At 35.8% G+C, this 14,329-nt stretch overlaps 1 protein-coding gene across 1 annotated transcript; it reads left to right on the top strand.

Annotated features, from left to right (window-relative positions):
• Positions 1-1,204: 1,204 nt before the first annotated feature.
• On the top strand, positions 1,205-13,454 carry LOC124542130. The gene is made up of 11 exons (XM_047120064.1): positions 1,205-1,456; positions 1,858-2,010; positions 3,074-3,208; positions 3,919-4,059; positions 4,654-4,716; positions 5,113-5,204; positions 6,630-6,782; positions 8,727-8,842; positions 9,803-9,886; positions 10,809-10,951; positions 11,968-13,454. The coding sequence occupies exons 1-11, from the start codon at positions 1,280-1,282 to the stop codon at positions 13,327-13,329; spliced, it is 2,619 nt and encodes an 872-aa protein (XP_046976020.1). The 5' UTR covers positions 1,205-1,279; the 3' UTR covers positions 13,330-13,454.
• Positions 13,455-14,329: the final 875 nt, after the last annotated feature.

The following is a 14,329-nucleotide window of genomic DNA, read 5'->3' on the forward strand; positions in this document are numbered from 1 at the left end:
TTGTGAATTAAAATAAATTCACTTTTAAAGTACTTTCGGTTTTTTATAAGTCCTTCGGCTGCGACCGACGTAATTAGTTAAAACGTTTTATTATTATTAAGCAAAAAGGACATATATTTTTAAAACTTTACACAAAACGTAAGCACTATGAAATTCCAGGCGTTTACGACGTTTAGGTCTTTCCAATTAGTCTCTATAAGCGCGGTATGTTTCATTAATTTGATAAGTTGACATATTGCGAGTAAGCGTGAATAGCCAATACAAAAAGAGTGATAATTAATACATATTTAGCGTACAGAATTGAAATAGATTAAAAAAAGACAAGAATATAGAATTACTTTAAACAATTTACCAACAAACTAAAATAGTTCTTACTTCGAATTTGTCTTAACATGAATAAATCGCCAGATCATATATTTTGAAGTAAATTACTCACTCAGTTAAACTTATGAATCCAAATAAAACACAAATAACACTTTTAACAACAGTCCGCACCTGAAATAGAAAAATCAATGGCGGACGGAGGTCGGAGGTTAAATTCAGTTTCGCGCGCTTTTGTTTTTTTTATTTGTTATTTGTTCTAGGCAGTGGTATGAGTAAAGGAATCTTCTAAACATAAAAAATCGCTTATGGTCTCATTTTAAAGAGAGATCCAGCCATAGAAGTGGTAAAAATTAAAGGGGATTCATAATTGTAATTTATTAAATAACTAATTCTAGAAAACAAAAACAAAGAAAAAAAGATAGTGGCCGCTTATGAGAAGTCATGTTTTTGACAAATTAAATTAAAAAAAAAAACTCTGTCATAAGCATTGAAATATCTAAAAAAATTACACAAATTCAAAGTTTAGCGTCGATCAACTACTGATATTTTAAGAAGAAATTAAAGAAGAAAATTAAAGATATGCCTATTGATATTTAGAGACTTTTCTAAAATGATCTATTATCTATTAAATTACAGCAGTAATGCAATAGATAATAGATCATTGCTTTCGTTCTTTTTATTATAGTATTTAATCATAAACAAGTAAAGAAAATATACTTATAAATATTTTTAATTACTCATTAAAAAATAATTTTAAAATAAATACATTATTGATTTTTGAGTACTGCTTTTAAAATGTCCATGTATTAAAAGCTGTATAAATGTTCGCCTTTGCCTTACCAATAAATAAAAAAAGACAATTATTAAAATAATCTGGCAACATAATTAATGGCGTCGAAGCGGCAACTACTCGGCCAATATTGATATTGTGTACATTTTGTGAAGCAATGAAAAAATGGATGGTTTCATTAATTCAAAGATAGAGAAGCAAACGATATATGAGATATATCGAGCATGTCGGCTTTGTGGTGCTGGTGCTGGCTACAAAATGCCAATAATTCAAAATGTTGTCAACTTGGACGGCGCCGAAGTGGAACTCAAACAGAAAATACGCGAATGTGTCCAAATTGAGGTTAATAAACTCATAATTACTTGCCTATAACGTGATATATGTGAATATTTAATGTGTCGTGAAGTGTTCTCTATGATACGATTTTTTGTATTTGTTACCAAACAATGTCTGTTTTTAACACCAAACACTGTCAAGTGCTCTAATTGTAATGTACTCGAAATTCATTTTGATCGGGAATGTTTGAGCTTATTTCAGTATAAAAGTATTGAATCCCGCCTGTTTTTGATGCAATATTTATGACAAACTTAATACAAAACAATTAAATATGCGGTAAATGCAACTTTCAAAAACATCATAAAAAAGCTTACCATTCACTAAATAAACATAACTAAATACTTTTTACTAATATGACGTACATAATTATATTTAGCAAGTGAAATAAAATCAATATTCCTTTTCAGGTCCACCAAGACGACAAAATGCCTCCATTAATATGCGAATTATGTGTTGATAAAGTAAACGATTTCTACGAATTCCTGGAAATGTGCAGACAAACAAACAAACGGACGAGGCTGAGACTGGGCTTGCCTCCGCAGGCTATGCCTAGAGGAGCGGTAAGGGTAATATAATAAACTGCTTCAAATTTATACATACAACTAAAAAAATTGGCAACTTTACATGTATTAGTTACTTCTATATCTTATACCCTAACCTACATAGGATAGAATATAATCTATAGTAAAGTAACAGCCTGTAAATGGCCCACTGCTGGGCTAAGGCCTCCTGTCCCATGAAGGAGAGAGTTTGGAACATATTCCACCACATTGTTTCAATGCACCCGGTGGAATGCACATGTGGCAGAATTTCGATGCAGGTTTCCTCATGATGTTTTAATTCACTTCCGAGCACGAGATGAATTATAAACACATACATATATAGTGGTGCTTACCTGGGTTTCAACCCGAAATCATTAGTTAAGATACATGCGTTCTAACCACTGGGCCATCTCGGTTTCTTAATATACAATAATATAATCTATATTTGTCATGAAATATATTTTTATTAATATCATAAAAATCTGAACAGTCAGGTACAGGTTCAGGGTAGAACCTGTGGTAGCTTTGCTAAATTGTAAAATGACGATTCAAAAGTGCTTGTAAAAGCCTACTTGAATAAAGTTTATTTTGATTTTGTATTATAATTAAATAAAAATTGAATTTTTTTTTTTTTTTGTGTTGAGATGGCCCAGTGGTTCGAACGCGTGCATCTTAACCGATGATTGCGGGTTCAAACCCAGGCAAGCACCGCTGTTTCATGTGCTTAATTTGTCTTTATAATTCATCTCGTGCTCTGCGTTGAAGGAAAACATCGTGAGGAAACCTGCATGTGACAAATTTCATAGAAATTCTGCCACATGTGTATTCCACCAACCCGCATTGGAACAGCGTGGTGGAATATGTTCCAAACCTTCTCAAAGGGAGAGGAGGCCTTTAGCCCAGCAGTGGGAATTTACAGGCCGTTGTTGTTGTTTGTTTGTTTATTTTTAATTGCATGACTTGCTTAAATTCAAGACTTGTCTGCTTTCCTATTTCCATGGGGATACGCTATAGATTAGCTACCAATATCAATTACAAGATGTCTTTGCTCGTCTACTTAATAGATAATTAATATTTCCAGCCAGACGCCGGAGACTGCATCCTCGGTGTTACAGAACCCGTATTTATCAATGAAGATTCAAATGAAATTTCATTAAGGTCTAGAAATAAATTAAGTAAAAGTTCTAAGAATAAAAAAGGTGATAGCAATGTAATGGTACGTATAATCTTTGATAATTTATTATAATTAAAGATCATTTTGCTTTAAATAAAAAATATGGTCATTAATCTAAACTAATATGATAAATGTGAAAGTAACTCTGTCTGTTGCTCTTTCACAACCAAACCACTGAACCGAATTTGATAAAATTTGGTATTAAGCAAATTTGAACTCCAACGAACAATATCTTTGTTAGCAAAGCTGCGGGCCACAGCTAGTTTATTATAAAATAAAGATCACGGAAACTTATAATCTACCAAACTGTTTCTCATATAGTTTTCATTTCTGGATGGAATGATTCACAATGTTTAGGTACATTGAAAGTTTGAATAGGCAAATAGGCCACCTAATGGTAAGTTGTCACCTCTGCACGTAGACATTGGAGCTGTATGAAAATTTATTCTTTTCTTGGGAACAGCTGTGTTTCGTCCCTTGTGCCTGCCTATTTAAAACTGAACCACGGACAAATAAAATTGCATCACAACAATCCTAAGTGTTGCTTTTTGGTTGTAAAATAAATGAAATCTACAACAAATTTTCTTTTATCATGTATATAATCTTGTAAAGAACAATAAGCCTATTTTTTTATGCTTTCAATTTATTAAACCAAACCATATTGATTTGGTTTAATAACAAACAGACATGTAATCCATTTATGTAAATTATTATTGATCATATTAATAAACTATATGCCTAAAACTTTTCAGATGTCAAATAACATGTCGAAAAGAGACATAAAGGATAAAAGAAATGAAGCGAGGGCTCTACGGAGCAAGCAGCCCAGTCCTCCACGCTTGAGAGGTACGAAGAGATATAACGATGAAGATGAAAAGCTCAGCAAACTGCAGGTACAATGTTTTACCGAGCTCTTGTTTAACTTTAAATGTTTCTTGTCTGTGATCTTGTAAGCTTATACAGTGTAACCTGGGTCAGTGAGACTTAAGGGAACTGCAATGTTGTTTTACTTGTATTGAAATAATGCATTTGATGAGAGCTGAGATGGCCCAGTGGTTGACCGATGATTGCGGGTTCAAACCCAGGTAACCACCAATATATATGTGCTTAATTTGCGTTTATAATTCATCTCGTGCTCGGAGGTCAAGGAAAACATCGTGAGGAAACCTGCATGTGTATAATTTCATCAAAATTCTGCCACATGTGCATTCCACTAACCCGCATTGGAACAGCGTGGTGGAATATGTTCCAAACCCTCTCCTTAATGGAAGAGGAGGCCTTATCTCAGAAGTGGGAAATTTACAGGCTGTTACTTTACTTTCTACTGAAGAAAATAATGAAACATTATTGACATGCTAAATTTTTATATCTTATTGTTGTCAAGTGATGGATGTTATTCGTTGCTAACGCTCATTGCGCATGCGCACCAACACCCGGTGTCTCAGATAATATAGTTATAATGTTAATATAGATTTATTTATTTTCAGAAATCGAAGAAATCGTCCGATTCGATGCCCAAGTCTATATTGAAGAATCAAAGAGATATAAAGGTAATATCACGAAACTGATATCACAAGTGCATTTGAATTGTCATGGATTATGTTTGAGATGGCCCAGTGGTTAGAACGCGTGCATCTTAACCGATGATTACGGGTTCAAACCCAGGCAAGCACCGCTGATTCATGTGCTTAATTTGTCTTTACAATTCATCTCGTGCTCGGAGGTCAAGGAAAACATCGTGAGGAAACCTGCATGTGACAAATTTAATAGAAATTCTGCCACATGTGAATTCCAACAACGGGCATTGGAACAGCGTGGTGGAATATGTTCCAAACCTTCTCCTCAAAGGGAGAGGAGGTCTTTAGCCCAGCTGTGGGAATTTATAGACTGTTGTTGAGACAGAGATACTTACGCGATTATATTGTTAGTATGGATGGTTGTTTCAGAGCGACGATAATTCGTACCTGACCCCGAGGCTGAAGAGGCCGCGGGACAGAGAGGTGGCTAGCAAGAAAGAGATGCAAAATAAGAAAGTCAAGTAAGTACAATACATAATACTCCAAACATACTAACTGCCCGTCTTTTCTATTCGCACGCATTTTACATGGTGTCTGAGCCCATCTTGTGGGTATCCACTCATCAGATATTCTAGTACCAATTGGTTTTCATGGGTACGCCACTCTGTCCTAGGTTCGATTCCCAGCCGAGTCAATGTAGATTATCATTAGTTTTCTATGTTGTCTTGGGTGTGAGTGTTTGTGGTGCCGTCGTTACTTCTGATTTTCCAAAACTCAAGCGCTTTAGCTACTTACATTGGGATCAGAGTGATGTATGTGATGTTGTCCAATATTGATATTTATTATAGTTATATTTATTTATTGGTGATATTTTCAATTGTTCTGAACAAGTGTAACCGTAGACACAGTAGACAGAATTATGGTACATTTTAGTTCTGAAAGCGGCGAATAACATGTAACGAATGCTTGTGGCGTTGGGGGGGGGGTGTATAAGCCTTACCCCTTCTCCTCGGTCTTAGGCAGAGCGAAGGCACTATCCTCATGTTTCCTCATTCAGGGACCTTTTGCCACATAACAAAGCTTTCGCACAAACTGTTTTTTATTTTTATTCGGTGTAGATCGATATTTCCACATCATCTACGATATGTTAATTTTAATAATTGTATTAACTAACATAACTGTATTTTTTTAAATGTTGAAAAAGTAACTACTGAGTTTGTTGCCGGTTCTTCTCGGTAGAATCTACTTTCCGAACCGGTGGTAGCTTCACTTAATTGTTAATTGACGATTCAAAAGTGCTTGTAAAAACCTACTTGAATAAAGATTATTTTGATATTGATTTTGAATGTCTTGTTCACGAATTTTCTCTTATAATTTGAATAAAGGATGCCTATCTAGTCTTCAAATCGTAACACAATCTGTATCAGTGTCTCAGTGTCTGAGGTAGCTTACCAGATGTCCACAAAACCCTACCAAGTGCCAAAGAACTTACAATTCTATAAACAGATTTGACATCGACACCCATTTAAGAAATCATTATTGTACGCTGTGAGTGAGTAACTATAGTGTGTTGTTATTATACATTTTTTTTACATTCATTTAGGAGAAGGTTTGGAACATATTCCACCACGCTGTTCCAATGCGAGTTGGTGGAATACACATGTGGCAGAATTTCTATGAAATTTGTCACATGCAGGTTTCCTCACGATGTTTTCCTTCACCGCTGAGCATGAGATGAATTATAAAGACAAATTAAGCACATGAATCAGCGGTGCTTGCCCGGGTTTGAACCCGCAATCATCGGTTAAGATGCACGCGTTCTAACCACTGGGCCATCTCGACTCACCATCACATCGATTCCTCACCAAATTGAAACACAGTGTATATTACGATCAGTGTCTGTCCACAAAGCCCAGATAATTTATCCATCTGTCCATCAATTCCAGGATCCAGGAGAGGGCGCTGCCTCAACGCACGACGAGGACATCTCCAAACGTGAAGGTCAAGTCACCACCACCATCACACAAGTGTAGCACCTGCAAGGCGGAATTTGATAACTACCGCTCATTAAACAACCATATGAGAGCTCACACACACAAGTAAGTGTTATAAAAGTCCTACTGATTCACTGATGGTCCATTGGCATGTTATGGTAGTCCATCATCCTTTAAATAAAACTAGTTATAACGGAGGTCACGGGTAGTAAATTTGTGGTAGGGCTTTGTGCCCGTCTGGGTAGGTACCACCCACTCGTCAGTTATTCTAACGACAAATAACAGTACTCGGTATTGTTGTGTTCCGGTTTGAAAGGTGAGTGAGCCAGTGTAACTACAGGCACAAGGGACATAACATCTTAGTTACCAAGGTTGGTGGCGCATTGGCGATGTAAGGAATAGTTAATATTTCTTACAGCGTCATTGTCTATGGGTGATGGTGACCACTTACCATTAGCCGCCAAGGTCCGCCAAGGTCCGCCAACCTATACAATAAAAAAAAAAAGACCACGAACGCTGTAAAGTGCTCGAAACGTCGGGATGTAAAAAATAATTAATATACGCGATTCATCCGTTATAATACGCGATTCAAATCCGTTATAACTAGTTTTATTTAAATTTGTAATAATCGCGAAAATTTAAGACAACATTAGTCCATCATCCTCCTGCCCTTATCCCAATATTATTTGGGGTCGGCGCAGCATGTCTTCTCCTTCCATACTTCTCTTTCTAACCATATCGTCTTTCACACAATCCATCCATCGTTTTTTTGTCCTCTACCTCTATATCAGTCCAATCCATGCTCAAGGCTTTTCTCATAATATGTTCCTCATCTTATGGCAGTCCATGGTTCTGGAATTAAACCTCAACAGTAATAGCCTGTAAATTTTATCTGGGTTAAAGCCTCCTCTCCCTTTGAGGAGGTTTGGAACATATAACACCATGCTGTTCCTATGTGGGTTGATGGATTCACATGTGGCAGAATTTCTATTAAATTAAACACTTGGTGGAATACACATGTAGCAGAATTTCTATGAAATTAGACACATGTATGTTCTTCACGATGTTTTCCTGCACCGCCGAGCGCCAGATGAATTATACACACAACTTAAGCATGTATATAGTGGTGCTTGCCTGGGTTCGAACCCGAAATCATCGGTTAAGATGCACGCGTTCTACCCACAGGGCCATTTCAGTTCAGTATGTGTGTAACTTGTCATAATGGGATCTGTATGTTATCACCAAACGGACATCTGTTACATAAAACCTGAAAAATGAGTTGCTGACTTCTAAGAAATAATACTCGTTCTGTTATTTGTTAAGAATAGCAAAGCCCGTTGTGATATTACCATTATTCTTACTTACCTCTACTTGAGCGTTTTGTAAGGAGTAGGGATGAAAATAACAATATGGAGTAGGGTTATATTTCCTGTGCAATAGATGCAGAGTCGGATTTAAAGGTCTGGAGGCCCCCGGGCCACAAAGCAGTGGGGGCCCTAGACAAACAGAAGCGAGAACTATAATAAGAAAATAATTATATTATCATGAATTAATTACTTTTTCATTTCAATCACTAAGCTATGATTTATTTACTTGTATCGTTAACTTTTAAAATATTAAATCATAACATTATTATAATTTGACTATATCTCGGTATTTGTTAACTTTTTTTTTTTAATTAAGTAAGGTCTCCGTTATTTAAGGTGATTGTTCTTTTTCCCTATATATATTTTTTTCTCTTTATTGTTTTACATTATATTTATATTTTACATAGTCTAACTGATTTTAATTATTTCAAGCACATAGTCTGTAAGTTTTTAAATAAGCATGCAGTGTTTATCTATAATTAGTTGTACAATTGCTTTTGATATTTTGTTTAATTTAATTGTAACTATAGTAAGTTTTATATTGTAACAACTGTTGATAAACCTAAATAAATAAAACTTGCTGAAAAATGTGGCCCCCAATAATGTGGAGGCCCCAGGGCAGTTGCCCCGGTTGCCCTATATAGATGAGCATACTAAATGTACTGTCCGATAATGTTTCCAGGCAAGCGGATAGGAAACAGAGCAAGAAGGACAGCAAAGATGTGAAGTGTACGGATTGTAAGAAGTCCTTTACTAGCAAGATGCTCCTGAATATCCACAGGTGTCCGAAACAAGGAGGTTAGTTCTGGAGGTTGTTTTTGAAGGGAAAGTTAAGACTATATTCCACCAAGCTGCAATGCTCAAGTGCATGTAAAAATATATATATTATAATCTACTATTCACAAAAATACTATTATATTTAATAAAAAAATTACCTGTTGCCTGTAAAGTCGGTATACGGGCGAAAGTTTTACGTGACAACGACTTTGAGTGGTAAAATAATTTTAATGTGAATATTCATTCGTATAGTAGGAAGAAGGATGAAATAATAGTAACAATTTAAAACATTTATTTGATTAAATTCAAAAACAACGACTTTTTATGTCTGTCTCTCTCGCTCTTAGGCGGGCTAACCATGCCCGAGTGGAAGGGATGCGTGCCTCTCGCTCACTCTCATTGCGAGCGCATAACGTGAGCGGAGCGTAACGCAGTTTCTTGAAGTGTCACCCGGCAAACCAATTTACAAGACGTTGTCACGTCAAAAAAACACAATTATATTTAATAAAGTATTGTTTTATGTTGTTGTTATTTAACAACAACATAAAACAATACCTTAAACATGCAACTGAAATCAATCTTTTTATCCTCTGTCCCAACTAATATGGCCGTCGCCTGCCCGCCTGTCAGATATCTTACATTTAACTCTAACGTTTATAGAACGTCAAGTGTAAGTTGGCGTGCGGCAAAAACATGTACTAATTTTTTTTGTTCAATTATATCTTATTTGTTTCATTTACCCGTAATAAGAAAACTTACCAAAAACATATTAAAAATGAGACGAAGAGAATTATTCTCTAGGGAGATATTGGTAAAATAAACAAAAAAGTGGCAAGGCAAAGGGTGTAGCGGGTGCTGCCACAGGAACGACAAATTATACTTGAAATTCTATAGTTGTATGTCAGATGACGTCACTTCATCTTCGTTAAACAATATATAAAATATGTAATAATGATTTCATTTATATTCTTTCTTTTTCAGGTGCTTGCAACAAATGCAACAAGCATTTCTATTCACATAAAAGTTTAATACAACACAAACGTACTTGCGTTCAAAGGAGGAAGGGTAATTAATACTATTACATATAAAATATAAATAAACATAGTAATCCATACTAATCATCATCACACAGTATAAAACAAAGTCGCTTACCGCTGTCTGTCCCTATGTATGCTTAGATCTTTAATACGCAACGGATTTTGATGCGGTTTTTTTTAATAGATAGAGTGAATCGGGAGGAAGATTTTTGTATATAATACATGAACAATGTAGTAAAGAAACACTGATAGTTTCAGAAGTTTGTAATGTGATGTCGTAAATAAACAAATTCTGTTGTATATTTAGTATCAGTATTGCACCCGTGCGAAGCTAGGTTGTTACATTAGTAATTTGAAAGACTTTGTTTAATACTGTGTAATTATAGTTAACGTTTTTTTTTCTTCTATGGAATAGGTTGGCGGACAAGCCACCTGGGCACCATATGGGCTACCTGATGGTAAGTGGTCACCATCACCCATAGACAATGACGCTGTAAGAAATATTAACTATTCCTTACATCGTCTATGCGCCAACGACCATAGGAACTAAGATGTTATGTCCCTTGTGCCTGTAGTTACACTGGCTTACCCTTCAAACCGGAACACAACAATACTGACTACTGTTGTTTGGGATAGAATAATTGATGAGTGTGTGGTACCTACCTCAACGGGCTTGCACAAAGCCCGAGTCATAAGTATAAATGACATATATATTGTTGGAATAAACAAGCAACATCTGCGTTAAGTCAAACAACTACCCTTAAAAAAAAAAAAAAAGGCGGGAGATTCGTTCGTTTGACAGATTGAGATCTCTAAATGCGAAAATAATTATTACGTTGTAATGTGATTATTGATGGTGTAGACTAAATGTTTTTCTATTGTGGCAGATTGATTGTTATTTTAAATTAAAGATAATTGTTTTAGATGTTATCCTAGTTCTGATTCTAAAGATATATATTTTTTATTTCCAGAAGTGTACATCCATCCGAAGATCCGTCGCTTGCTAAAGCCGCTGCAGGTTCGAATGGCGCGCTGCGACCCGATACTCGCTAACGCTTCGGGCGGTCACTACGACGTGTCCGCTGTGAAGCACGTAAGATATATCACGATATATTTGCATGATAGACGCTTTTGCTCGAGTAAGTGTTTTCCCACTGCTGGGCTAAGGCTACATATCCACCAAGCTGTTTCAGTGCTGGATACATATGTGGCAGAATTTCGTTGAATTAAGCATGTATCCTCACGACTTTAACCGGTGCTCAACAACAGACTGTAAATTCCCACTGCTGGGCTAAATGCCTCCTCTCCCTTTGAGGAGAAGGTTTGGAACATATTCCACAACGCTGTTCCAATGCGGGTTGGTGGAATACACATGTGGCAGAATTTCAATGAAATTTGTCACATGCAGGTTTCCTCACGATGTTTTCCTTCACCGCTGAGCGCGAGATGAATTATAAAGACAAAATTAAGCACTTGAAACAGCGGTGCTCGCCTGGGTTTGAACTCCTAATCATCGGTTAAGATGTACGCGTCCTTATCATCTGAGCTACTTATGTTTAATACGATAAACTATATTGAATTTTACTTTTCACAATAGCACAATGGTTTATGATAATAGTTAATAATGAACGCTTGTGTTCAAAAACGGTTGCGTTGTCATATCACATGCACAGTTGGTTAGTTTAGTATAAAAGCCGCCAGCCAACATTGGTACTTAGAAACATTAACCATTCCTTATATCGCATGTGCGCCACCAACCTTAGGAGCTAAGATGCTATCTCCCTTTGGTTGATAGTTACACTGAGGCATTCAACCTATGAACCGAAACAATATTACAAAATTATCCCTACGTATGCTTAGATCTTTGAAATTACGCAACATATTTTGATGCGCTTTTTTTTTCAATATATAGTGAGATTCGAGAGGAAAGTTTCTGTATACTGTATATTATATACAGAAACCTTTCTCTCGAATCACGTTATCTATTAAAAAAAATCGCATTCAAATCCGTTGCGTAACAAAATCTAAGCATATATCAAATAATTATTTGACGCTGACTGTACTATAAATAATAGTTTACGTTACTTATGTAATTTTGTTCTTTCGCAGGATTTCGGTCTAGATAAGAACGTGCTCTATCCCTACATATCGACGGGTGCGCGCATTAAATTCGAGCCTGGCTACATGGTCGATATAAACGATGATATTAAGATGGCCTTGGACGCTGACAAGTACGTCCACTGGGACTCCGACGACACAGACAGCGACGGCGACCTATCAGACGTCCCAGGCAAGAAAATCGAAAGCCTTGTCTCCCTATCGATCAAGACGATATTCTCAAGGAAATTCCTCGGAAAAGTCCCGAAGAAACGCAGAAAAGTTAAAGCTGAGAAGGCCTTCGATTCAATACTGAATGTAAGCGACTTCGATACGGAACTGAAACGGGGAATCGATAATATAATCGATAGTCTCGATGACGAGAGAATCGATGAATCGAGTAAAGCGAGAAGTGGTGATAACGATTCGTTGTTCGGTGATGATAGCGCACCGAACGTTACTAATGATGATTTCGATTCGTTGTTTTGTAATAAAGATGTATCTAAAACAGATACAGTTGTAAGTGATGATAATCTGTGCAATAATACTAGTAGAGAATGTGAAAATGTACCAATAGCAAAGGATTCTGGTGGGAATGAGCTAGTAGAAAATAGTGGAAGATTAGAAGAAAGTGTGATGAATAAGGAAATTGGAGATGGAGATCTGACTTCGAAAGAGAATGAAATTGAAACAAATAAACATCACGAAGAAGCGAGTGACAGTCATAGAGAGAAAGATGATTCCCTTGAAAATTCAGAAAATCTACAAAGTCAAGAGCTAAATAGAGTTTTAATAGAGAAAGAATATACAGAAACAAAAGACTTAGAAATAGAGAGAAAATCAAATGAAATTAACTCGGAAGATAACTCACAAATTGTTAATAGTAATAAACTTGTTAATGATAGTGCTATTAGTGAACCAAGTGAAATGAATGCAATAGAAAACGCAGATGCTAGTAAAACAAATGTGGATAGCGGAGATGTACTAAATAAAATCGATAATACAGTTAGTGTAACAGAAAACAAACCCATTGATCATATATCGTCCAATACAACAGCAGAAGTTTTAGAAAATGTCATAGAAAACAGTCATACTAAGAATTTAACACATGTCAACGGTGAAAAGGTTCCAGAGGACAAGATCACAATGGAAGATTTGGAAGATCTGAGCGATACGGAAATGGATGACAGTAAACTTATGGAAGCTCTTGACGCACAAATAGGCGAGAACGAGACGGGAGATGCGAAAATTGAAACGGGCAATGAGAAAGAAAGTGACAGAAACATTGATGGAATCGTTGATGTGATACCAAGTTCTGTGAAATCGGCCGACCTCGAAAGCATATCTGATGATGAATTTAATCTTAACGAGTGAAGTTATTCATTATTGTGTATATTATTCATTTTCAAAAAACATTCTCAAAAGTAAAAAGTTCAATATTATAATATATATTAAGTTTTTTTCTATGATTAAAATATTTTAGTTAAAAGATTTATAAAGGATTTGTTTTCATTTAATTTAAATAATAGTCTTCGCTTCTATAGTCGTAAGTTTTAGGTTTGAAATAAAATTTATTCAAGTAGGCTTGAAGCTAACACCGGTTCGGAAATTAGATTCTACCGAGAAGAACGGGCAAGAAACTCAGTAGTTATTCTTTTTCAACATTCAAAAAATACAAAGTCATGTTAGTTAATACAATTATTTACCTAAATTAATATATCCTGATTGGAAGTCAACACTGGCGTTTTAAGTTATTAATTGTCATGTATCAGACAGGAAACGTAGCCTATGTCCTTCATCAAATTCGGTTCAGCGGTTTGGTCGTGAAAGAACAACAGACAGACAGTTACTTTCACATATATAATATCAATATAAATAAAAGTTGGCGACAATAGTTGGTTCACGAGAAAATGGTTCTGTAAGAAATATAACCATTCCTTACATCACCAATGACTAACCAACTTTGGGAACTAAGATGTCATGTCCCTTGTAACTGTTATATTACACCGGCTCACTCATCCTTCTAATATGTACAAAACAATAACGAATACTGCGTTTTGGCGGTGAGGTGGCATAGACAAGAGCTTGCCCAAAGACAATATGAGTTTAAACCTCCATTAATTTAGGATAACCTATAAATATAATAAAATTTTAACGTACAATACAATACCAAAACCAATCCAAAGCCTTTTAAACTCTTATTTAAACATATGGAAAGAAATATGTGATTATTCAGCATTAGTAAGTTTTTACTAATGGGAAAGATATTAGCGGTCATTTGACATTCGTGACGTCACAAATGTCAGGGTATAGATCTCTGTCCATCCTCGAAGGGTATTGGGTCAAAAACATCTGGAGCTCTACAAGGCTCCTG

Source organism: Vanessa cardui, chromosome 30 (assembly GCF_905220365.1).
Source record: "Vanessa cardui chromosome 30, ilVanCard2.1, whole genome shotgun sequence".
NCBI classification, from domain to species: domain Eukaryota; kingdom Metazoa; phylum Arthropoda; class Insecta; order Lepidoptera; family Nymphalidae; genus Vanessa; species Vanessa cardui.

Excerpts from the sequence above, each read along its gene's own strand:
- LOC124542130 (XM_047120064.1), top strand. The coding sequence starts at position 1,280 with ATGGATGGTTTCATTAATTCAAAGATAGAGAAGCAAACGATATATGAG. Across the intron at positions 8,843-9,802 it reads CAGGTGTCCGAAACAAGGAG|GTGCTTGCAACAAATGCAAC; the intron begins GTTAGTTCTGGA and ends TTTCTTTTTCAG. Across the intron at positions 9,887-10,808 it reads TTGCGTTCAAAGGAGGAAGG|ATATATATTTTTTATTTCCA; the intron begins GTAATTAATACT and ends CTGATTCTAAAG.